General features: G+C 36.0%; 1 protein-coding gene across 3 annotated transcripts in view; it reads right to left on the reverse strand.

The window, feature by feature from the left end:
* The window catches only part of ADAMTS6 (ADAM metallopeptidase with thrombospondin type 1 motif 6), a 297,356-nt gene that overhangs the window by 13,925 nt on the left and 255,807 nt on the right, over positions 1-27,624 (reverse strand). For 2 of the 3 annotated variants that reach the window (XM_049103149.1, XM_025447107.3), the window contains exons 21-24: positions 22,000-22,129; positions 12,496-12,700; positions 3,640-3,816; positions 1,069-1,225 (exon numbers count right to left, since the gene is read on the reverse strand). In XM_049103149.1, coding sequence (XP_048959106.1) covers positions 1,069-1,225; positions 3,640-3,816; positions 12,496-12,700; positions 22,000-22,129 — 669 coding nt within the window. Of the gene's footprint in view, positions 1-1,068; positions 1,226-3,639; positions 3,817-12,495; positions 12,701-21,999; positions 22,130-27,624 lie in introns of those variants that run through there. The other variant, XR_007406729.1, reaches the window with a different exon arrangement.

The following is a 27,624-nucleotide window of genomic DNA, read 5'->3' on the forward strand; positions in this document are numbered from 1 at the left end:
TTTGCTCTCTCCCTCTCTTTCTGTCAAATAAATAAATAAGATCTTTAAAATAAAAAGGTCTATTTTAAAAAAAATTTTAAAAATCCTTTAAACTGGATACATTTGGTCAAAAGAAATACATCTCTTCTTAATAGGTGTGTGAGCACATAATTTCCACTTGAAAAATATTAACAAATTATGTTCAGGATAGTTCTCTACTTTAGTTTTAAGCAGAGCCCTGCAACTGGGTTTCTTACATAATTTAAATTAGTAGCTTCAAGATAGTCTTGTGCTATATTTGAGCATGCCTCTATTTTCACATGACAAGGCAGTCTGAATTTTCTGACTGTGCCATATTTGTCTCCATACTTCCTATGATTTCTGTTACAGTGCCTCTTACATAGTAGCATTTTGAAATTTTAAATGAATGCCTAGCTGAATAAGCAAAGTATATTTATTGAAATAAGATATAAAAAAATTCAGGATTTGGGCTGGCATCTGCTGTTAATAAACAGATTACCCAATACATCAGAAAGAGAAATTTCAGAGCCCAAAGACCTTTGTTCTCCTCTCTAAACAGCGACGTAATTATCTTTTTCTTCTTTTCTACAATGAGGAAATTAGCATTTGAAATGCAAATACTTTCAAACATATGCTTTCATTATATATACAACTACAAGCATGAACTTTAATCTTCATGATGGTAGAGATCCATTGCTACATCCAAAGAGAAACAGAAGTTTTCACTTCAAAATGTGGTTCGTTAGAAATCATTTCTATATTCTGGCACAAGTCAAACATAGAATGCTACGTCGGATATGACCTTAGAGGTTACCCACTCCAATCTCTCATTGTATAGATAAGCAAACTTAGTTCCAGTAAGGTTAAGTGACTTACCAAGGTCATATAGTTAGTGTCAGAGTCAGGGAAAAATGTAGGCTTCCTTATCATATCTCCAGTACACATGCAGTTTTCACATGCTCTATACACACTACCCTACAAGAGTGGCTTTATGGGGATTTTCAAACCCTGGGAACCAGTACAGGTGAGCACTAGGGACCACAGGCCCTTTCTCCACAGGAAACTCACCTTCAGTATTGGAAATGGGGGTACTGTCACATTTGCTTTCACACTGCTGCATCGATGGAGGCCGAACAGTTTCTGGACAGTCACCAGATGCCTGCCCAGTGTAGGAGAGACACTGCACCGTCCTCATCTGCTGGCCAAGGCCGCACTGAGCAGAACACTAAACCCAAAGACACAGAAAGAAAGAAAACACTAATCTCCACAATTTTAGGAGGTAAAAAGATATTATATCTTTTTCAAATACTATATATGTTAGCTTTTAAAGTCCAATGAAGTTCATCTTGGGAAATTTCCTCTAGGACTGGTTTGGAAATTCACAGATCATGTGATTACCCTAGCAAATGGAAGCAATATAGTTCCCAGGAAATAGGAGATTTCCTGGGCTATTTTTCTAACAGTTCCCTCACAGAAGTAGAATAATTAGAGATGCTAGGGCTGGGACATCATGTTTCCTGTCTATTTATTATAGGCTTGTGGGCAAACAATCTGATGGTCTACTGGAGTGTTATGAATCTGATCAAAATATGAGTTCTGCACAACAGCAGTGACTGCTGCACAGGCTGGTGATGGGGACCAATTAAAAAAAAGAGCTTAGATAAGTGCTCTGAGTTTTCTAAGGTACTGTCTGTCACACAAATGTGAGAGCCAAGTAGCATGTCTCCCTCTCCTTTTTCATCTACTCAGGGATTCAGTTACTTCACAATTGAAGTTACTCTCAGAGTGACTTAGGTTCACCAGTGACTAATCAGCTGTCCAGGCTGAAGGTCTACTCTTTGGGCCTGCAACCCAGAATACCAGCAAAGCCTGTGAGATTCGGGATCAAGGAGATGAGCTAGCCAGTGCCAGTGCAAGACAGGTGATGGTGATGCTCACAATGTAAACAAACTGAGGCCCTATTGAATTTGTCTGTCAAAACTCTCAGAGCACTTATAGGACTTGCAAGGATATTCATAGGCCCTTTATTAAAAAAAAATTTAAATACAGAATGACAAAGGGACCATAAAAATATATTAAAGCATCCTTGAAAAAATATTTTTATCAGTTAATTTTAATTTTAAGAAACTGAATTTAAAATATAGATGAGAAGAAAAGGACTTGACAATATTTAAAAGAATTTGACATTGATTCCTGTAAATTTGGTGAAATCACTAACATGCAAAACCTTTCAACTGACCTTTATATAACAGTGCATTGTAATGAAGAATATGTAAGGAAGGAAATGCCTACCTGGTTTAGATGAAAATTATGAGAGCCTGTCTGTACTGAATCTTTAATAGCATATCAATTCCATATTATAAAACTGTTACACTTCCACAGTGACACACATAATTGCTTACAATGCCTAACCTTATCATGTATATTCCATTCGAGTATTTTATAAATTAAATACTGTTATATAAATGCACAGTATTATTTGTTATACAAATGCAAATGTTTGTTATTTTATGATCATATATTTTTTTGTTTACCCATAGGGCTGGCTGAGCACAGAGCTGATATATTTATTTGCCTTAACGGAGACTGAAAATCTTTGTGCTCTCCCAAATGTAATGAAAGAGGTCTGTAAATGCTGCTATACTCTAGAAATACTGAAGTTTGGTTAGAATTTTGCTAACTATTTCTATGAAATGCCATTTTTTTTTTTTTTTTTTGGTGAAATGCCATTTTTAAGAAATTATGGCAGGTCTGGTCCATAGCACACACAAAGTCATACTGGTATAGTTATGTGCCATGATTTATTTGGGTCTCAGATATTAAAAAACAACTAGCTACAAGTTTAATTATAAAAACCACAGGAAAAGGGCATTAACTGTCTAGAAATGTACTTTACTTTCTGGAGCATTATTTTTTAATGTAACCTAATAGATTTCCTTTTTGACATTTCAAAAGGATAATACTGAATTTTCCTTTTATTCAAATATACCAATTTGCTTTAAAAGGATTTAAGGTGGCCTTTTGCAAGAGAAGACAATTTAAAAGTAAATGAGAACAATGAAAGAAAAATGGGAATTAGAACATAAAATGCGTTTAATAAAAATACATATGGAAAGTCCTATAATACTGGTTTCCCAATTAATGATGTCCATGAGATAAACCCACTGAAAAATAAATATTGATAATATTGCAAAGATTGTCATTCACGTTATCAAGCTAACCCCCATACTTCTGTGAAGTTAAGAGGAGCTACTTTGCAAGTAGGCAAGTTAAGACACCGGTATTAACTGATTTATTCTTGAAGTAGTTGAGAGCGTTGGGACTAGAATCCAAAGTTTTGTTGGCTTGCTCAGCAAATATCTGGCCGTATAGACCATTCCTCTTTCCATTTTAAGTTAAAATGGTAAGATGCGAGGAATAGGCTGAAGTAGGAAGTGTGTGGGTGTGGCAGTGACACAGCTACCGTGGGTCTATGTGTGGCAGCTGTGGCTTGTGCATTCTTCCACACTTGAATCTCATACCTAATCTCGGCGGTGTTACTCATCTCCTGAGCCCTCATAATGACCCAGTTAGGAATCTCAAGGGTCTCAAGGTGCTGCTTCGGGAGGAGCTCCCCCCGCCCCCGTCCAACTGCATTACCTGGCCCCAGTCTCCAGTCACCCAGCGAGGAGGAGGGCAGCGGCCCAAACTGCAGCGGATCCGGACAGGGGGTTTGCTCTCTTCTGGACACTGTGCAGCTGGGAATGTTTTAGAGAGGTCACTGCTTTTGCACAGAACAATCCGATGCTTGAACCCTGGACCACATTTGGGAGTGCACTGAAAATGAAACAAATACTAATGAATAACGGCAGTCTAAAGATAGAAGAAAATTTGAGGAAAGTCTTTCTTGAAGTAAATGTATGTTTGGGTACAGAAGATGCATATAAACTAAATTCTGGGCAAAGTCTTTCAGATATGATAAATTCCCTAAGTTTTTAAGCAGAAGTACTTTTATCTTTTTCCCTAAGGACTTGAAGAGCTAAATCCAAAGTTTGCTTTTCTTGGCTAACTTATTTTCTTCTTTTATTGTGGGTAGGTTTATTCCTCGATTCCTCCCTATGCTTGGCCACATTCAGCTGCGATAAGATTCTGCTAATTTTTGGAATGTGGAATCCTTGGTTTCCTACTTGCTGGGTGTAGTCTTCTGAAAAGAATCCCTATGCTATTAGTAGACCATGAGAACTCGTCTTTGTGAAGCAAGCTAGGGGTTGACTGAGGTGTGTATTCTTAGAGTGTGGTAACCACGAATACATGGCCATTGGTGAAGGTTTACTGCACAGAAAATCTTTGGACTTTTCTCTGTCTATAAGGAATTTCCCTAAACATAAATCAATTTGACTATTCTTTAGTTGGACCAGTCTGCTCTTCATACTGAGGAAAAGATGTTTCTTCTTATGTCACAATGTCTATTATTTACCTCTTCTCTGGGTTAATTGGAATGTTCTCTTTCTAGAGTCACCCATTAAACACGGTGACTGACAAAAGTCTCCAACTTTCTCCCTTGTACATTTGAACGCTTCCTTAAAATCTGTTCTTCCTCTCAGTCAAGTGATGACCCTACCCATAGCATTTTGAAAACCTGTTTCTATACCTTTCATTCAAAAAAGCAAAACAAAACAACACAAAACAAAACAAAACAAAAAACAAAAAAAAAAAAAAAAGAAAGAAAAAAAATTCTCCAGATCTACTATAGGAGCTACACTAGACTGAGGAGACAGGGACATGAAAATGATTCAGAATGATCTCTATCTTCCAGGAACTCATAGTTTTTTAAAACAATTATTTATTTATTTATTTTGGAGAGAGTGAGAGAAAGCAAGGGGGAGGGGCAGAGGGAGAGAGGGAACCCCAAGCAGACTTCCTGCTGAGTGTGGAGCCCCTACATCTCTCTCACATCTGTCGATTTCTGTCTCCATCACTGCTATCCTATCCTTACTTCAGACAAGTGTCATTTCCTTCATGTAATATTGAGCTGGTTTTCTAACAGGCCTCCTGTTTCTTGCTCTTACCTTTACTTCACTCTCCAAAGCACAAATCCAATTATATTCTCTTGTGATTAAAAAAAGAAAAATCCTTCAATGGCTTGCTATCGTCTTCAAGATAAAAATTCAAACTCTAAATACGCTTACTATACCCTGATAGGAAGGCTACCCTTACCGCTTCAGATTCATCTCTCCTTAGTAATGTGCAGTGTTCTCCAGGGCTAGCCCAGTACCACACACAATGCCAACACTGCTGCCACTTCCACTAGTTAACCACTACTAAAAATAATGATAATAAGAGCAGCTGCCATTTAATAAACATAGTATATGTCGAATGTCATGCTATCTGCTATACTTTACATGGTCTTCACAAAAATCCTGTGAGATGGCAATTATTATTCTAGTTTTACAATGAGGAAACAGTCTTAGAGTAAGTGGTTGGTAGAAAGTCATGCAGCTATTAAAAGGCAGACCTAATGCTAACACTGTTTCCTGGATGTTAGGCATTACACTATGGACTCTGCACTAATTATCTCATTTAACTGTCACAGCAATCCCAAATCTCAAGAAACCAAGACATGCAATCATGTTCTGCCATCATGTGTTCTGTACAATGAGTAAAGCCCTGATTCCAGTCTCTCAAGCATAACCTACTCGTGCCTAGTCCTCCTGGCTTCACACCAAGTGTCTACCATCCACCAGTGTTAGAAGCCAAAGCCTGAGAGGATTTCTGTCACTTTCTTAAGGCTTAACGTGATCATTGATAATAACACTACTCCCTTACATTTCATTAGAGCTTAACAGTTCACAAAACACTTTCAGATACGTTATCTTTATACAAGCTTTTAAGAACAATTACAGATCTGGAAAGGTTTCTTTGTTGTTTTTTGTTTTTTTGAAGATTTTACGTATTTATTCATGAGAGACACACGGAGAGAGGCAGAGACCAGGCAGAGGGAGAAGCAGGCTCCATGGAGGGAACCTGATGTGGGACTCGGTCCCGGGTCTCCAGGACCATGCCCCAGGCTGAAGGCAGATGCTCAACCACTGAACCACCCAGGTGATCCCAGATCAGGAAAGCTTAAGCAACCTAAAGTTAAACAGATAGCAAGTGGTGGAGCAGGACCAAAATCCTAGGCCTTTGGATCTGCATCGTAGCTCTCAGCATCAGCAGAAACAAAGTCAGGAGAACACATGAGAAGTATTAACTAATTATTAAAAAAAATACATTGAGATAAAGTACAAAAAGAAGAGTACTTCTGACTTTCCAGAGATAGGCAGAAGCACATAGGATAGATAGGAAATTCAATTTTAGTATTTCAAGCTATGATTAGTTCTCCATAGTGGGAACATTTACTAATAAACGCAGTTACGCCACTCCCCTCTCCCTTTACATCTTAAAAGCATATGTATGTACATTAAAGTTGGGGGCATGTGCCCCTTGCTTATTTGAATATCTTTTTCCAGTAGCAAGAAGCTTCTGCTATTATTTGAGGAATGTAGTCATATCTAGCAGTCTTTGCAAGGAGCCTACCTATGCCAAAGTCCTGATTATGATTAGGGGAGGCAGATAATGCAATGATAGACAATTCATTCATTTGTGTCTAGAAGTCCCCAGGAAACCAAAACTACACCAAAACCAGTAACACTGGTATTAATAGGGAGAAGAAAAAAAGAGAATATTTATTAAGCACTAATGACCATTTGCACTAATATTTATTAATAAGCACCAGGAAGTATTCTAGGTACTTTGGGTGTCATAGTTTACCTGATTCTCACCAAAACCTCGGGAAGTACTATTTTCACACCCACTCTACAGGTGAGGAACTGAAGCATTAAGAAAGATTTACAGATAAATCCAGATGGCAAGTTTCTACCAGAACCAAGCTCTGAAAGGTCAACGTACAGAGACACAAACCCTCTGTGGGACAACGTGCAATCATCCGCAAAACTGGGCATACAACAACAACTTCTACTGAGGCAAAAAAAATAATTTTAGAAAATGACAGCCCGACTCCACGAAATAAGCCAAGGATATTCCAGCCCATCGCAGTAGAAGCAGAGATAATCAACTGGATTCTCAAAATAATGAATGACTGAAAACTACATTTCTGCCAGTTTTTGATTCAGTAAATATGCCAGCCCTGACCCCTGCAGATCTAGCCACAAATACTAGATGCCTGTGGCCAAAGCCTCAACTCTCTGCTTTCTGGAAATATTGTACTTCTTAACGGTGATTTAAAAATTAAATATTTAGAAATTGCTTATTAAAAAAACAAAAAACAATAAAGGCATAGGGATGCCACTTAAGCCAGATTCATTCCAGGAGAACTTTATCGAGAAAATTATTTTGACCTTAGGTCAGAGATGTTCAAACAGAGATGTTCCTCAGCTTGTATACACTTTTCTTCTTCCTTCTACTTTATATAGCCTACATGTCATCTTTCCCTCTCTCAAGCCTTCTGATAAATATGTTTCTTTATCCATCTGACAGCTTCAGTTTTATTTAACTATCTAAAAAAAAAGACATTTTAGGAAGGCAAGATGTAGCCATGATTATGTATATGATTAATAGATATTAATTATAATAATAATCATTATTATATAATTAATAATAATTATAATAATTCAGAGCATGCATTGGTCTTTGCTCATGTAAAAGGGTAGATTTTTACATATTTTTTTACCACCCCCTAAAATTCACTAGTAATAGAAGTTCAATTTTTTAGATGAAAGCATAGTTATAAACATCAAAGCTCATTCCATTCACTCTCACAATACATTAAAGGTAGCTGGGTGAAAGATACGATCTCAGTGGACAATCCATTCTTTAGTAAAATTATTTCTATTTTCTTTATTGCAGGTAAATACCTATTTTTCCTATTTATTCATATAATCAAAATTTCACAATATATCTAAAATCTGACCAGACCATTTGCTTTTTGTTTTCGTCTCAGTGGGATATAGGAGGTAAGTTTTATGAGAGATGCATTTTTGCTTTACCTTTAATGATCAATGATTAAAAAGCAAAAACATATTTTGCAGAGAAAAGTATTTGAAACCACACCAGGGAAAACAATTTGACTCTCACTTGCAATAGGGTAGAAATGTTAACGTTTTGGGGTTAGACGGAATTCTCTCTGGAGAGGTAGTTTTAATTCACTTCGTTATAGCACCAGAGCAGAACCTAGGAGTAGGTAAGGTGATGTCACAACTGTCTCTAAAAACAAAGCATAGTCCCTGTAGGTAGCTTCCTACCCTTTCCAACGTCCCCCAGCCCCATTCATTCCTTCTTAAGTAATGCTACCTAAATGTAAGTCCTATAAAATCAATTGAGTATGATGCCAGCCGTCATCCCCTTCTCCAAGAGTAAGTACAAGAAACAGACCTTTTTTTCGATGGCTACTCTGTGGGAGTCAAAAGAAACTATTCCAATACATCAAAAGAATGGCTTAGGATTGCTGGAGCCCATCCACAGTATGCAGCAATACTTTTAAGGGTTATTTGCCAAGAGAGGGCAAAAAGAGAAAGCCATTTAAGTCCAACATAGCATGGGTGATCCCAAGAGTGAAGCTAGATTATAGGAAATGGGAAAGCCGTGGCTTCATTAGTTTCACAAAAGGTTGCTGAAGAGCCATTTTCCACCAAGGTAATTTGGCTTTTTTTTTTTTTTTCTTTTGCCATAAACACCGGGTGGGTTTCACTGATGGGGAAAACGAAAAAGCGAAAAAGCGGTTCCTGGCTTTGGAACAATGGAAATTTTATATTGGAGCAGCCGGCAAAGAAAAGGAAAAGGTCAAAGGGTACATTCCTCCTGCTGCAAAATGTTTTCACCAGTTGAACCTCACCCTTGTGATGAGCAGAGCTCAGATAGCTGATAGTTGGAAGTGGGGAAGGGGCAGAAAAAGGAGGGAAGTTTCCAGGGCGTGTCAAAGGAATATTGTGTGAAATGTTTGTAGCAGGTCACTAAAAAAGATGGAACATTCCCTGCTCTGCTGCTAGGACCTCCTCTTTTCATTAGTGGGAGGTATTCCGTTCCTCAAGGTAGAACAGGCTCCTTGTTCTCACTTTGGTCTCCAAAGCTACTCAGACATTTATTTCATTTAATGTATTTACTTTCACTTATTTTTAACCCAGCAAGGGAAGAAGTGGGCTTCCTAGCAAAGTAAGAAAATGGAAGTGTGAGTGGACCGCTCCTTTGGAGAATAAACAGGAAAGACTGTAAGGAATAAAACTTAGCTCTTTTTTCCTGAGAGAGACCCAAAATATGAAGATGATGGTACAGGTATTGATCAACTAGATCTTTGAGATGATAAGAGGAGCATTTCTTGACCTATGTTTGCCCCTGAACATTTTTCTTGGCTTGTCATGGAGAAACAACAGCAGCCAGCAATGCTTACTGGAAGTGGTAGTCCTAACATGTGCGTGCCACACCCTCAGCTCTACTTCTTTCTCCTAAGCTTTGTCTTAGCTATCTTTCTTTTCTTTTCTTTTCTTTTCTTTTCTTTTCTTTTCTTTTCTTTTCTTTTCTTTTCTTTTCTTTTTTCTTTTTCTTTTCTTTCTTTTCTTTCTTTCTTTCTTTCTTTCTTTCTTTCTTTCTTTCTTTCTTTCTTTCTTTCTTTCTTTTTCTCTCTCTCTTTCCTTCCTTCCTTCCTTCCTTCCTTCCTTCCTTCCTTCCTTCCTTCCTTCCTTCCTTTCTTCCTTCCTTCCTCTTAGAGAGTGTGTGCACGAGAGCTGCTGGGGGTGTTGGGTGGGTGGGAGGAGGAGCAGAGGGAGAGGAAGACAGAGAATTTTAAGTACACTTCATGCTCAGCACAGAGCCCGTGCAGGGTTGATCTCATGTGGGGCTTGATCTTATGACCCGGAACGAAGCTATCTTAAAGAAGGTAGCAGAAATGTTATTTAAAGTGCATCTAATTTATTCATATTTCTTCAGGCAGCCTCCAGGAGTGCCCAAGAGCCTCTCATGCTGTTCGAGCAAGTAACCTCTAAGAGTGGATAGATAAGAATCAAAATTCTAGGGGCTCCTGGATGGTTCAGTTGGTTAAGCATCTGACTCTTGATTTCAGCCCAGGTCATGATCTCAGGGTCCTGAGATGGAGACTCATATAGGGCTCTGTACTAGGCATGGAACCTACTTCTGATTCTCTCCCTCCCTCTCCCTCTTCCTGCCCCCCTGCTCTCACATGGGCACCCGCACACTCTCTCAAAACAAAAAGGAATCAAAATTTGAAAAGCAGGGTATTTATAACCTATATGAGGTTGATTTCAGAAGAAAACCTTAAAATGTTAAATGGAACCATACAATAAATATACATATGCCATTTCTGAAGGTGATCATATTTGTTTTATGTTAAAATAAAAATGTAATGCTATAGAAAAATGTAGATCAAAAGATCAATGTGAAATAAATCTGTGCATGTGAGTTTAGTGTTTTTATGGTTGGCAGAAATATCTTCTTGTTTCTACTTATGAACTTAACGATTTTATTCTACTTTTGGTAGAAAGATGAATGTATAAAGTTCTGTATTCAATCCTTCTTATGAATTACTATTCTACTCAATCTTATTTTCCATTTATTCTTTAAAACAAACCCTCTTCTCCACCCTACTTTCACCACAAGATCTTTGAGTTTCTGTTCAGGTGTTTCAGGAATATTCTCTGAGTAAGTAACTGAAGAAATAATTATCCTATCACCAGGAATATCTTCTCTAGTTTCTCTATTCTCTTCCTATTTCATATTCCATATTTCAACATTCAGTTTAACTCCCATCAAGTAAAAAGCTTTCTGATCCTATCTCAGGCTATTTTGACCTTCTTTTAGCTCTAAATTTCTATATCACTTATACATTTATATCTCATAATTCACCATTTATTAAACACTGTCCTATATTATTCTCTAGTTGTTTGATGGATATTTATTTTCCCAAGCTTATAGGATTACTTTGTATTATTCATAGTGCCCATTCCAGTGTGTTTAGTTAGCACTGAATTATTCTTAGGGACTTGACCTGAAACCCTCAGACTGTTGAAGCCAATAGTCAGGTCTCCCATTATGATTTTCCAATAACAAATTTGTCAACATTCAATAACTATTTATGAACTTCTATGAGGGTCTTGGGGACTGAATTTCAGGTAAAATAATTATGAACATATGTGCAACTCTGTAGAATGTCTATTCCTTATCAGTAGATTTTTATCTCCCAAATCAATTTAGAAGTTAATCCACCCACTTTTAGGGAACAGAAGATTTCATACTGTTTTCCATAACTACTCAGTGAATACCAAGAATATGTCTACTATTTGATTGAAACACAAAAGTTAGGTGGGCAGATGTAATTACTGAAGCTGGAGTATGGCCAGGAAACTTGGGAGAACACTCCCAATTCCCACCACAGATTCCATAGATAACCACAACTGGTCAGAATCTCCATTTCCATGTACCATCTTAAACACAGGTCTCTTTTAGGCCCATGCCTCTAGCAAAATAAGGCCACTCCTGGAGTAAGATTTGTAGGGGGAAAAGTTACATCCAGGGTTCCTAAAGATCAATGTATGTTTTCTTTTTGTTTATTTGTTGGGGTTTTTGTTTTGTTTTGTTTTACAAGCTTAGGAGGTCTACAGGAAATACCCAAAGCAAGTACCACAACGTTTCCAGCAGGAAATGCATCCTGTTTTGCTAAATTGGAAGAATGACCTTTAGTTATATAGCCAGGTACTCATTCTTTTTAATATTAACCAACACTACAGAAGAATTAAACTCTTCTTTGGGAAATGTGGAGAATGGTATGGTGTTTATATGTCTCATGCAGAATGAGGAGTCAAGAATTAAACTCTACCCCTTAACCTCATTTTTCATAAGACCATTTTTCTGAGTCCTCTGTATTGTTTCAGGCTCTTTTATACACATTTATGCCCAAAAAACATTATCTTAGGTCTCCTTCACTGATCATAGAAGCAGGAGTAATGATAAAATCTGAATTTGACTTTTTGGCATATTATAACCCTTTAATCCGTGTTTCTTTCCCAGATGCAACAGAAACAATTAAAACATATTTAGATATATAATACGTGATTAAAATTTGATAAATATTGCTGTGCATGAATTATGTAGTTAGGCTACATTACTTGGGAAAAAAGACATATCACTAATTCTGAGCTTATGTTGCTGCTCAAGAATAGCAAAGAAAGAGAAGAACCACTTATGTGAGTCCTCATTATAATAATATTCTTTCAAATTTACTTTAGGTTTATTTTTAACAAATTGATGCTGAGTTTCTCATTGATTTCCCTAACCCCAAAAAACCTTGCCTCCTGACAAGCAGCAATAAAGCATGACAGGACCAAATTTACCATTATGTAGTCCTTACTTGTTGAGTTCTAAGGTGCTCACATGCTTAGGTGTCCTTAATATTAAATGCTTTGGGATTGATAGTTAAGACATCTTAAAACATACAGCGTCAGATTTCCTTACTTCTGACCAGTCCAAAGCCACCCACTGAGGTGGACATGACTGGTTGTTGCAGGGCTCTTTTTCAATAGGCCGGTGTGTTAAACAACCACTGTAGTCCAGGGTCTCCTCCTCAGAAGGTCCAATCTTCCTGATGCAGAGCACTGCCCTTGTGCGCATTCCACCATCACAAGTCTTGCTACATTCCAACCAATCCCCAATGAACCACCTATAGCAAGAAGTGGGAGAAACACAGAAAAACATTTCCTCAGGGTAGCCAGAAATTTTCGGCTGTGTGAAAGCACTTTTTTCAATGGACTACATCCTCTCCCTTAAAGAGCTGACATTTCAGTGTTGGTCAATGTGATAAATGACAAATGGAAGGGCCGCTAACGGAAAAGATAACACAATGTCAGCTGCCTTCCAAGTGGAGTGCGTGGGCTTTGGAGCAAACAGAATCAGGTCCAAACAAGTAATGCACTCTATGTTTTTAACTGCACTGATATTTCTCCTTTCCTAAATGAAATTTTAAAAAGAAGATAACAATATAAACCATGAGGCTGTCATGAGGATTAAGTCAGGTAATAAACCTGAAGCTCCCAGTCATGCACTGGTTGAGTGTTTGACAACTGGCTCTTTATGGGAGGGCAGAGGTCTTGATTTGTTGCATTTGCCAATTCTGTGGTGTGAATACCTATCACCCATTTCAGCCTACATCCTTGCCATGTTGAACATACCAAGAGAAGATATGTTAATGACAGAATTTCAGGAGCCAGCACTAGCTTGCTTCATTTAGCACATCACTGAAAGCTTCTAACATTGTGTCTGACATACAGTAAAGAAGAAACAGTAGCTTTATTTGTTATCATACTGAGGCAGGTTCTCTTACAATCAAGGATTTTGTGCTAAAACCACATTAAAGGAGCTAGGGAATTATTTTTTGATTTTCAGAAATGAATGTCAGGCTCTGCAGAAGATAGAAGGTGTTTATTATGCTTATGGGGCAGAGAAAGCCGAGGTGTCCATCCTGAAGGTATAGGAGTCTTTAAAACCCTGCATCAAGAGCACAGCCTAAGCCAGCTCTGTGAAAACATGGAGATCCCTTATTTTGATTCTCCACCCCTGAAAACAGCTTCTAAGCAGCTAATGTGGGAAGGAGCTGAAATAACAAAATGAACATGTTTCACATTTGTAGGTGAACCACTCTTTTTCCCCACAGCCATCAATGAACTTTCATCTATATGTAATTTCAGGGGGAGTATATGTGTGTCCATGTAAAACTTCTGCAGAACTCACTCTCTTAGGCACATTATTTGGCCAAAAGGTATGAATCAAGATACAAATCAGGCCAATGAGAATTTGACTTTAAAATTTTTATATTTCAACTAGAGCAAAAGGGGGCCTTTCCCTTCTTGTCATAGAAGTGCATAAAGATGTAAGAGCTGCTGGTGGCCATGTGCCCTGTCAAGTGGAATTAGCTGATGTGAAAGAATGCAGAAGAGCTAGAGAACCCTGATGGTGCTTGAGTCCTGGATGCTAGCCATTCCTGAAACTAGATCCACTGTTGCCCTTCCCTCAGCTTTGTTAAGTAAACCAACAAATCCTCATCTGTACAGAAAGTAGATGAAGTTGAAGTTGTATTATTTCCAACCAGAGTCCTGATTGATATATTATTGCATTTAATTTGATAAATACATGCTGAATGCCAGCTATATTCAAAACATTGCACTTTGTTTTATATAAGAAGTAAGATTAGTGTTAGGGAAATTGTTCTCCAAAATCATGAAAAGAGCAATGTTGAAATTAGTACTAGATCCCCCCGCAGTTACTATCTCCACTAAATTTCATTTAAAATTTTGCTGAATAGTAGGAACTAGGTCATAAGCATGAGGTCACAAGTGATTTTCTTCAATCCGCAATTATAAATTATGCAACTAATCTCAGCGGATATGCTCATACTCAGGTAAGAGACTATCCAGACAGAAGAGTATGAACACTTAAGAACATATTTCTCACAATTTCTGTGAGCTTAGTTAATTGTGCCAGTTTTGCCTGTGGAAGATAATATCTTAATGAAGTCAGAATACTAGTTTCTGTATTTGAGCTGGTAGTTAGCCAAAAATGCAACAATGGCCTTTGTTCATTATTATTTGTATTGTCTTATATTAGTTATAGAGGGAAATCAGCATTTAGAAATATTGTAATTAATCAGTTTCCCCATCTTAAAATACATCTTTCCAAAACCTAAAAATTTTCAACCTAAAATTTACTTAAAGAATGACAATTTAAAATATCCTGAGAATCTGATTTTTTTTCTAAGTCATTTTCCAGAGGAGATTTAAAGTGATTTTCATATTCTTTCCATTTTGTTTTCCACAGATGAACATGATCCCAAGTTGTTAGTACCATTTTTGGTAAAGAGGAAAATGTGTACTGAGAATAATAACTTGCATGCCAGCCATAGTGAAACTCTGATTCAATTCGCAACAGTGATTTCATCACCAAGATTAGGGGATAAAACAGAAATGTGTACAACTCAGCCACAAAAAGTCCAGTCATACCACCTCCAGCCATGATCTCATTAGGTCTCATAATGTAAGAGGGATGGAGGCCTTCAAATTAAACACAGGTGCCCGGAGTAGCAACAGTGATTCAGGAGGTGCTGCTGTTCTTTGTTGCACGAGGTCAGGACCACCTCCGCCTTTTTATTCTTTGTCCTCTCTCTTATTGCCAACCATCTCTTAGGCTAGATGGATCAGTCTAGCATTTAATTTGGAATGTATGAAAGTAAAAGTATTAACCACCCTCCCAATCTCCCTTCTGACTTAATTCTGATTTCAGTCCCTGTTGCATCTTTATTGCTCACCAAATCATCCCTTCCCATGTCTCTCTAAAGGATTAAATCACACCCTAGTTATTTAAATAGTTTTGCAATTTTGCCACTGCATCTACTCATCTTATTTTTCCTATTCCCCTGTCCAATGTGAGACAAGACGGTTTCCTTCACCTTCACTCTTCCCATTGTATTTGACTCTCTGATGACCTTCTCCCTACTTCTCCTTTATTCCTCCTCTGGATTTAGTGGTAAAAATATGAACACAAAAATTCTATCTGTTAATATCAATGGCTGAATTGTTATAATCTGAACAATAATGGGAATGCTTCTTGTTGAGCTCAAATTATCTTCATCCTCACAAGTGTCTCCATATCCATTACACATTAACAACTAGTGGGATCCATGTTTGAGGGTCTGAAATAAGAGTGGTGTGGTGCAAACCGTGTTAATCTTGACCTATAGTGTCTGCACATTAATAGGAAAAATAATACTTATTGGGGGGAGGGTACAAGAGAGACACAAGAGATATTTTCCACAAACCTAGGTTAACCAGAATATGTTTGAAGAAAGAACCAATCATAAAACCAGAATATTATTTTTGCTTTTCAAGTTAAAGGGAAATGGCAGAACATGTGGAAATAAACTGGTATGAGGTGTTTGACTTAAAAGAGAGAGGTAGAGAGGTTTCCCAGCTTCACCCTAGTGTCAAACATCTAATTATCAACTCTTCTCATAAACACAACAAAGCAAAATTTTAAAAAAACTTCATAATCTCAAAATAACATCTTTTAAAAAAAAGATTTATTTATTTATTTGAGAGAGAGAGAGAGAGAGAGAGAGAGAATGAGCTAGAGGGAACATGAGCAGGGAGGGAGGAGCAGAGGGAGAAGTAGACTCCCTGCTGAGCCTGGAGCCCAACTTGGGGCTTGATCCTGGGACTCAGGACCTGAGCCAAAGGCAAATGCTTAATGACCACTGAGGGGCCATCCAGGCACCCCTCACAATGACATCTTAACTCAAAGAAAGATTCAAATACATAACCTCTTAATTACTAAGATACTAGAACTTTGTTAGATTTTAAAATAAGTTTTAGAAAAAATTGCTAAATATTAAGTTGGTAAAAAAAAAAAAAAAAAGAAAATCTGTTCATTCCTTGGCTACTTGGAAAGTAAAACTAATATTATGCATAAGCCTCTATGCTCTAGACATTCCACAGTTGAGATTTTTCTAAATTGAAAAAAATGAATATAATAAACATCTCTGAAATTATGGCAATGAAACAAACAAGTATTTTTTTTTTTCCAAACAAGTATTAAGTATTGGGAGTATTCAGGTGTCACTGAACATTTGTCACTTACGATGTTAGTGATGTGTGGTACAATGAGAAGACATCACTAGAGATTAGTGTACTCTCATCATGATGGGAGTTGGACTAATGATTTCTATGATTGTTCTCATGTCTTAAATTTTGGAGTTTTACAGAGGACTCTGATGAAACTTCCTCCAAACTTAAAATAACAGATTATAGTTGTCCTTGGCTGAGGTACAGTGACTCAATTTAAGTGTTAAACATTATATCATAAAAGATACCATTAAATAAAACCTAACCTAACTCTCAAATAAAAATTTCTCCCCAGTCCAAGCATCCTTTAGCACTTTTGTTCATAACTCTCTTATTGTACTTAACATATTTGGCCTAAACTATAGTTACTTTTATATGTATTTACCCAATTAGATTGTCCTTAGGCAAGGGAGCCATTTCTCCCAAAGCACAATGCCTTTCACATTGCAGTTGCCTAAAAAATGTTTCTTAGCTTGCGGTCACAGTATTATCACAATGTGTAATACTCTATTGTTTTCACCCCTCTGATTTTCACAACTTTAAAAACCACAGCATCATACAGGAATAATATTCACTATCTAACAATACTTCACATGAAGCCATATATAGAAACATTCTTTCTATAGAAAGATAGCATGGTCAAAACTGAACTCTTGCTCATTCTGTTTGGATTCCAACTCAGCATTACTTCCTTTTCTCATGGTGGGGCACTAATTGCCTATCAGTCATGGTCTTTAATATCAACCCCTCCCTTTTCCTTTTTCCAATTATTTAAGCCTTTGTCAGGAATCCCACCATTTTCACTCAATGCCTCTGGAATTCTTGTTTTTTTCCTGTCTCTAGTCACCACCATCTTGACTACTATACTGTTTCTCACAAAAGAGTTGCTGCTATGAAAACATTAATTTTTCCCAGCAAGGCTTCCTCTGCCTTTCAAGATCTTACAAATAAACGCTATTAATATTTCTCTACCAATGCCTCTTTCATCTATTCTTCTTAGTCCCTTCACCTTCTTTATAAACACAAAGATAAATTTTACTCTATTTTTCCAAACCCTCTTTATAAAGTCTCCAATATGACTGAAAGATATTGGAAGTATTTCATCATTTAAAAGGATAATTCTGGATTTTAAAAATACCATTAGGAATTTTAATAATGATACTGGGAATTTGAAAAGAAATATAGATCCTTTCCTCAAAGTAGGCAAATATATTTCAAATAGATTACAGTTTACTTTAAAAAAAAAAGAGAAGGAACTTTGAAAGAAACTTTGAAAATATAATCTTAGAGTGGATAAGGCCTTCCTAAATATTATACCTAAAAAAGAAATAAAAGTTTGATAGTTTTTCTATGTAATATTTGAAAGTTTCTGTATGTAAAAATAGATAACACCAAAGATAATAAAGAAATAAAAAAAAAAAGAAATCATATGACAAACTAGGAAAAAATATCTGAAATAGAGGTAAAAGAATTAATATCCTTAGTACATTAAGAGTTCATAGAAATCAGTAACAAAATGACAAATATTTCAGTAGAAAAATGGTATAGGTTAGGCCATGCAGGGAAAAAACAAAAAGAGGTAATACAAATGGCCAGTGAACATAATTTTTCAATGTTTCACTTCATGTGCAATCTAAAAATTCAACATAAAACAACAATTAAGTATCAAGCCTTTTTCCCCCAATAAAATAATCAAAGATTGTTTCTAAAATAATACTATGCAGGGGTGCCTGGTTGGATTAGTTGATTAAGTACCCAACTTTTGATTTCAGCTCAGGTCATGATCTCAGGGTTGTGAGATGGAGCACCACTTCAGGTTTGCACTGGGCATGGAGCCTGCTTAAGAATCTCTCTCCCTCTCCCTCTGCCCCTTTCCCCTACCTCTGCTCACTCAGTTTCTCTCTAAAATAATAATAATAATAATAATAATAATAATAATAATAATAATAATAAATAATAATAATAATATCCAGTGTTGTGCAGCTCAGGGAAATGACATTGTAATACACTCTTAGTGGCAATGTACATCCGTACATTATTTCTGGAGAACAATCTGACAATGTTTCACAGACTAAAATATATTTCTGTTTGAACAAGGAATTCTATTCCCATGTATTTACCATAAGAGCATAGTTATAGAAAGCAAATGTTTAGCAGCAAAAATTTTTAATGCTGTGGTATTTTAAGAGATCGAAAGCTAAGACACAGCCAGAATTGTTCAACAGTGGAAAACTAATTAATTAAACAAGGACATATCTACTAAATGCTGTAGAAGATACTTAATGTTCAAAATATCTTAAGGACTAACTACAAAGCATCAGATAATAGTATAATGCCATTTTGTTATATATACATGTCTATGTAAACATAGAAAAAAGACTGGAGATATACGCTTCAAAATATTAACAGTGGTATTTTGAGTATTACAGGTCTTTTTATTTTCTTAGTTTTACATATCTGTGTTTTTAAAACTTTATGCTTAAATATGTATTACAAAAACCAAATATGATTATCATATCATCATCTGAAAAAAACCTATCTCCTTTCCTTTCTTCTACAGTCATTTGAAGTATTATTGAATTCAGTAGTCTTTCAATGATTTTTATCTCTAGAATACAAATGTCTACCGCGAATTTTAGGATACAAAATAACGAGTGATATTTTCTTTTTCATAGTTTGAATTCAAAGGAATAAAAAAAAATTAAAAAGGAATTAAGAAAAAAATGGACTAATAAATAGAAATATTTTAAATATCTATCTTTAGCTCTTTATGAAAAAGAAGTCAGCCTAAATTTTCTTTTTCATATTCTCTTTATCAAATTCCATCCTCATACTTCCAAACTTAAAAAAAGGTTGATAAATGACTTTTTATTTCAGTTACAAAAGGAAAGGAGATAGGAAACTTAATTTTAATTATATATTCATTCAAATGTCAATTATCCTTAAACTATATATAGTATATACATAATACATACACATAAATATACAAAACAACTCCAGTGTAATAGCCAAGCCCATAATACATGGGATGGAATGATGAGCCACTGAAATCTCAAAGGACTTTTGAATAGCATTTAAGGTGAAACAAATAAAAAAAGTTGAAGCCAAAATAGAACAGGTGTGACGAGGACCACTCAGAGGTCTTAAATGGCTGATCACATGCCAAACATAATACTTAAAATCCTGAGTGTCAAGAAATTAACTTGATAGGTTGAGATGTACAATTACATGAAAATAATGTTGAAACTTATTGGAAACATGGGAAGGAACAAAATTTAGCCCATGATTTTTAGCAGTTTTCTCACTTCTTTGAGTTAAATTTATAAAAATAATTGGCAGAAAGGAGAAAAATTTCTTAAAAATCAAATGTTTTTGTAATATACATCATAGGTCATATTTCTATAGATCATAGGCCATATTTCTATACTTTTTCTTAAATGCATGTCTGCATTTTAAGAAATTATTTATATCATGATCACATTTTGAAAAGAAGAAACATGAAAATTTAAGTCTTAGAATAGGGCACCTGGGTGGCTCAGTCAGTTAAGCATCTGCCTTTGGCTCAGGTCATGATCCTGGGGTCCTGGGATTGAGCCCCGCATTGAGCTCCCTGCTCAGAGGGGAGTCTGCTTGTCTCATTTTCCCTCTACCCCACCCCCACTTGTGTGTGCTCTCTCTCTTTCTCTCGCCTTCTCTCTCACAAATAAATAAATAAAACCTTAAAAAAATAAAAGTCCTAGAATAAAAATTTCTTTCACTCTAGATTCCTTGCACTCCTTGTTTGGTAGTCACTGCCACTGTTTCAAAAGACTAGCAGTAAATATCTTCCTTTAAGATTCAAATATTTGGGCAGACACTGACTTTGGAAAATGAAAGTTCCTAAGGCATTACTGTACTGAAACAGATTAAGGAATGCATCTTGCTTTAACCTGAATTAGGGACCTGAATCCCTTATTGTGACTTCTCTGTTGTTACTGCATTGTAGAACTTTCCTCTCCAGTTCTAAGGAGCTTGAAATATATAAATTCATTTGATATTTTCCTTATCAATTTCAAGTTGGGATAATTAGCTAGCCAGGAGGATAATGGTTACCCTGATATCTCAAACAAGGATGAAATGCCATTTGCATATGTTCTATCTTGCCATTGTCAAACAGGTAAAATCCCTACAAAGATCAATATTTTTATGATCAACTCAGTATCTCTGTCTTCAGCATCTTTGTCTTTTCTCATGTAATCATTGCCTTTTTTAAAAAAAATTTTTTTTAAGTAATCTTTATACTCAACATGGGGCTTGAACTCATGACCCTGAGATCAAGAGTTGCATGCTCTACTAACTGAGTCTGCCAGGCTCCCCTAATCATGCCTTTTGTTCAGTCCAGAAACCTTTCTTTTTTTTTTTTTTTTAAGAGTTTATTTATTTATTCATGAGAGACAAGAGAAAAGCAGAGACACAGGCAGAGGGAGAAGCAGGCTCCATGTGGGGAGCCCAACATGGAACTGGATCCTGGGTCTCCAGGATCATGACCTGAGCCAAGGGCAGATGGTCAACCACTTGAGCCATCCAGGCGTCCCTGTCCAGAAACCTTTCTGTTCTTACAGATTATAAAGTGTGACTCACTGAAAGCATGTCCATATTGGTAAGTTTAAATTTTTCAAAAGTCATCATTAAGATGGATGGGCTGTTAGCTTGTGCCTCCCTTTACAGTGAGCTGTAACTGCTACATTAATTGGCAGAATGAGGCTGAAGTCCACCTCTGTGCCTGTGCCCCAAACCCAGAAGATAGGATGACTTAGGATGACACAACTTAAAACTGGGTCAGCAAATTAAAGCACTGATATCCCATTACAGAATATTTCTAAAACATATTAAGAGTCTTTAGGCCTTTAGGATAAATATCTGGAAAAGATAGGACTCCACATCGATCTACTGTGTTAATTTGAACTTAGACACCATTGAAAAAAAAGATACCATTATTTTATATACCATTTAAAAAGATAAAAACAATGCTGATTATTACTGTAAGTAACACACTATGAATTGCAAGATGAATCTTAATTTCCAAGATGCTAAAATGTGAGAAGGTATATGCTTTAGAATTGATGAAATATGATAATTTCCAGCACTGTGCCAGGATCAGTCTATTGAAGTTCCTGTTTTAAAGGATTTCATTACCTGAAACCTATAGATAAATAGGAATCTTTGCTCAGTGAAAGGGACATCAAAATTATACCCTCAGATACGCTTTATCCTCTTTTCATAAGATATGAATATGGTTTGAAATATGAATAGCTCATGTTTTTCTCTTTGAATTGAAAGAAAACAATTCTCACTTCTTACTCTTACTTACTCAGGTGGGCAGGGCTCAGTGTTGCAGGCTCTTTGATTTTCAGGTGGTTTACTGTCAGGGTCACAGTAATTGTTCTGGACAATAGAGTTGTCATCCAATCTTTTACAGACCACCTCCTGTCTTTGGACACCTTGAGAAAAGGAGGACATTGTTAACTGAAGAGTAGTTTACTTTCCACTAAGTTAGGTATGCATAGCTTTCCTCTGGGGAATCAACCTCACGGATCGCTGCTGTTTTATCTGTTCCAGAAACACTTGACTGCTTCTCTAAAAAGGAGAGAAGTCCTGGTCATTATACTGCAATTTTAGGCAAAATTATTGTTCTCATATTTAGAAACATAACTGTTTTTAAGTTCAGAAAAGAAACTATTGGTAATTTTAAGCAATTAGCATTCCCATTTGTAAATTCTTCTTCATGCTTACCTTAAAAAACAAAAAACAAAAACAAAAAACAAAACCAAACTTCATTTTCCTAAAATATTGTCAGATAAAATGTATGAAAATACATTTCAATGCAAAACAATGATTGTATATCTGTTTAAAAATAAAAACAGTAGGGACAAATTCACTTTTTGATATTTTGTAGGACAAATCCATCAGTTTAAATGTCTTTGTTAGCAACACATCACATTCACACATTTCATTTTTGTTCTTCCATTTGTAGATTTACTTCTCTAAAAGCCCACAAAGACTAGAATTTAAAGATTGCAGTAGGCCTCTTTTAGACTGCATTAGTCTGTTTGCTTTAACAGAGTTGGCCCCCTGTTGATTACACCATTGTCAAACAGTTATATATATATTTCTTGAAATAATGGCTTAGAAAATTATTATCTCAATTTTAAAAATTAGTCTATGTGACCTGTTTGCCACAGCTAAAAATATTCCCATTATAAAATTTGTAAAATTCTACATGTATGTTTATTATTTATTGGCAAAGATATCCACCACAACTTGCTCACATTGCACAAAATACAAAGACACACACAAACATACTCTTATTTGTAAACATCCCTGGTGAGTAGGCTTTAAGCAGTCTCATTTTTTCTTTAGTGTCAAAAAATCTAAAGAAGCAAAGCAAAGCTAGGTATACCAAGATATCAGAGAAAAAGGTAAAACTAAAAACAATGATATAAGTTTCAGATTATATAGAGGTAGCAGGTTACTTTTGAAATTGGATATAAAAACGTAAACTATCCTCTTTCTCCCCAACCACATCCCTATAACAGGTAAGTTAAATTTCCCGTTAAGAGTTAATAAAAACAGCATTAGCAGTATCCAGGAAACCACAGCTTCACACCTAGCTAGCCCCACACAAACCCATGGTTTTGCTTTTTTTTTCTTCCCAGCTGCTTTTAATAGCACCCCAAAGAAAAGACTTTAACCTCAAATTAGGGAAATCAATGTGCAATAGGACCTTTCAGTGAAAGAAACTGTCACCTTAAAAGCCATACACCAAATGCTTCCCCCAGGGTGCTTATAAGAGTCATGGAAATTCTGTATGTGCGGATGCCTCAGACATCATGCGATACATACCTTTAGCTAAGCAAGGTAGGGAAATCTATGACCCTGATTGGGAAAATTAAGTCTTGTAGCCTCCATGATGGTGGCAAGCAGCTGAAGAAGGTATATTTTATTATTGGCAGTGACCCAAGACTCTTACTAATTTCTTTCAATAAATTTTTAGGTTTTCCTAAATTCAGGGGTCTAACACATAGGCAACAGTTTACTGGCAAAATATCTTAGAATATGTGTTGTATTCATTCCCTCCTAATCCCTAGAATAGGTCAAATCTCAGTTTATGTGACAACAGTTTGGAATTTTTTAACTATTAAGCGTTAGATTTTTGAGGGAAGAATGATTCACTTTAGGCATAGCTGTGATCCATCCACAGATGTTCCACAATATTCATCAGCTATCTCCCCATTGTGTCATTCCAGTGGGCAGATAACTAAGTCCATGTGACCCACCTAGACAAAAAAATCTCTACCATTAGTCAGAGGATTCAACTACCATTTGCCATAGTGGCTCAGAGTATTCATCCTCCCAATTCAATATGTTGTTCCTATCAGGAAGAGCAGGGGATTATTTTTGTAAGTTACCATGGTCATTTCTTAAAAGTCATTCAAATATGATTATACTTGGAGAGGGAATCTCAAATCACCCATTTACATGGAGGACTTAAACAACTTTACCCGACTTTGATAATTATACTTAATAATAAAAAAAAATCTGATTACATTTGCAATGAGAGTGTTGTCATTCAATTTAATATTTTGGCTGTTTCTCAGGAAAGAATAAACATTTTCAGCACTACAACATAGAACTGATGTTACTTTGCATCGGTGTCAGAAACATCAGTTCAGTTTCTACAAGTTAAAAGAAAATTCTACTTCCTCTAAATTAACCCTGGAAATGTTGTTTTGTTATAATCACATTAGTTTTTAAAAGTAGCCTTTAATGTAAAAGTGAGGCCTCTGCAATTTGAATCACAGGTGAGATATTAGTTATTAGAGGTGAGATTTGTATTTGATCTTAAGATAAATTCTAACAATGTATGTATCTTGAAAAACTTAACTACATAACATTTATTGTTGAAAATTTGGAAAGTAAGCAAAATCACAAAGAACAAAATAAAAAATATCCACAATCTCATATCTTTGTTCTAGATCTTTATTTTTAAGGCTATTTTGCTTTTTGGTGGGCTCCAGGAATTTGTTTAAAATTACATAGTACACAAGCTGAACATGCCACTGAAATGTAGTTGACAAGTCATTCATTCATTCATTCATTCATTCATTCATTCAATAGAGAATAGTTACTAAGTATAAGGAACCATATTTCTTAAGAGATACTGAACTAAGTGCTAAGGATTACAAATTGACTTAATTTTGTCAAGCCTTCCAGACCTCTTAAAAACTAGGAATTAGGACATTTTGGGGTCACTTCAGTTCCATAACTTTAGAAAACTATTCTTTACGAAGTAAAAATTAAAGTCTTCAAATAAACAGCTGAAAATACTCTATATTTCATGAAGATGCATTTTTCCTTGCATTCATCTTTTATTAATTTTCTTCTAAAATGTTCTATTAGACAGTATGGTATTTCACACTCAAAAACTGACTATACCAGTAATCTATTCCAAATCTTCAGACAATGCTGAATTGTCTTCCTCCAACAGCATAAAAATCCCCTTCCAACTTTTACCCCCACACTTGGCAGATTCACAGAATTTCTTTTTCTTTTTAAATCAGTAGCAACAGGATAACTCTAAACTAATGCACCTAAATTAGGATGGATTTTGAAACATACATTGGGACTAAGGAAAATACAACTTTTAGCTTTAGAAAGTAGAAAATACAGATCAAGTAGAAATAATCTAAACTAAGTCAAAAAGAAAAATGATTGAATTTAGAATCTTTTTATATGATTAAGCCTTTTATATATAGCTTCTTTTAAAGTAATCCGTAAAACAAAATAAATCTTGTAAAGTAATCTGTAAAACATTGCTAAGAAGTTGATTCAAAGCCTGTTGGGAATAATTATATCCAGTTACAAAAAATCACTATGCTTTCAAATCTAAAGACTTACAGTTTATAACCAAAAACATAAAATGTCCACATGGCCAGTCAAAGATGCCTAATCAAAACCAAAATTCTAGTGACTTAGCGTCCATGTCCCCCGGAGATATGCAGATGTTCTGCAGAATTTAATTGTTCAAATTTAAAACTGTACTTGGGATGTCTGGGTGGCTCAGCGGTTGAGCCTCTGCCTTTAGCTCAGGGCATGATCCCGGAGTCCCGGGATCGAGTCCCACATCAGCCTCCCTGCATGCAGCCTGCTTCTCCCTCTGTCTATGCCTCTGCCTCTCTCTCTGTCTCTTATGAATAAATAAAATCTTAAAAAAACAAACAAACTGTACTAATTATATTTTATTCTTAAATGTCTAAAGTTATTGGCATGCAAATCCTATACCTGTTTTTTTAATTTAATATAATTTCTTTTCCATGGTTAAAAAAATTAATGATTTCATATTACAAAATTTAAGTACCAAGATGTCAATACAAATACATATTTACTTAAAACTCTCTAAAATTGAACCTGTTTAGAGATTTTTAATCTGCTTATCAAAAAATCAAATAGGATGGTTCTTAATATGGAAACATAACCCTTAATTTTAGTCTTTAAGTTTAAATTTATCAGATCTTATATTCAATATTTAATTTTCAGCCAATAGTTAAAAGTTACAGATGATCAGGGAGCCTGGGTGACTCAGTCGGTTGAGTGACAGCTCTTGGTTTTGGCTCCAGGTCATGACCTCAGGCTCATGAGATCCAGCATCCCTTGCTTCAGGATCTGCTTCCCCTTTCCCTCTACCTCTGCCTCTCTCCCTGCTCGTGTTTCCTTGTTCTCTTTCAGAAAGAAAGAAAGAAAAGAAAAGAAAAGAAAAGAAAAGAAAAGAAAAGAAAAGAAAAGAAAAGAAGAGAAAAGAAAAGAAAGCCAGCCTTAAAAAAGTTATAGCTGGGATGCCTGGCTGGCTCAGCAGTTGAGTGTCTGCCTTCAGCTCAGGTCATGATCCCGGGGTCCTGGGATCGAGTCCCATATCGGGCTCCCTGCATAGAGCCTGCTTCTCCCTCTGCTTGTGTCTCTCCCTCTCTCTCTGTGTTTCTCATGAATAAATAAATAAAATCTTTTAAAAAATAAATAGAATAAAATAATTTAAAGAAAGTTATAGCTGATCTGTTTTCCTACCAAAGGTTCTCTTGTCCAGTGAGAGGAAGGAGTACTCAACTTTGAATCACTGCTCTAGCTGTATTTCAGGAAATGGCTTTAACATTTTGAAAGAGCACATACCCCAGGAAAATTATTAAGAAGTCCAGTGAGCTGCAAATTAGTCCAGATGGAATCCTTCATCTACTGAGCTTACAAGAGGAGATGGTGATGGTTCAACTGAAGACCGCAGGATCCTCTGCTCAGCAGCTACATGCCTAGGGCCAATCTTGAGCAAAGGCTCCAGAGATCATAGTGCCTCTCAGTTTCTTCTCCTTTTCAGTCTCTTCTTTATTCCCCTTAAAGGTTGTTCAGTGTTCTCATATCCCACTTCTCTCTCCTTTCAGAGAATTAAGTAATTGTACAAATTCATTTGTAACAGTATTTGGCAATATATTGCCTTTCACAGAACAGTTGATCATTTTAAAAGTAGAGAGGGCACTCAGTGCACAAAAATTACCACCTGATGTTCACTTGAAAGAGTGATATCTGTTAAATCAGGACATACAAGAGGGAGGATAAAGTCAGGAGAAAGACCTTCTAGGTCTTTTCAAATCTACTCTTAAGACTCAGGATTCCAGTATTAGACCATTCAGTTGGTAAGTGAGCAGTCTACAACCATATGTGAGTATGTGAGTTAGTCAATAATGAGAAGAGAGGTATAAATGTATCCTTGGGATTGACAGGCTAGCCAACATCTAGGTAATTTAACCTAGTGGCACAGCACATCATATCTATATCTGCTCAAGAAACAGTCTTCTGAAGAAGAAGGAGGGAGAAAAAAGTCAGAAAGTCAGAGCTTATACTACAAATGTGGTTGGTGGCTAAGGCAACAGTTTGCTTAACCACAGCATCTAAA

This window comes from Canis lupus, chromosome 2 (genome assembly GCF_003254725.2).
Source record: "Canis lupus dingo isolate Sandy chromosome 2, ASM325472v2, whole genome shotgun sequence".
Lineage (NCBI taxonomy): Eukaryota > Metazoa > Chordata > Mammalia > Carnivora > Canidae > Canis > Canis lupus.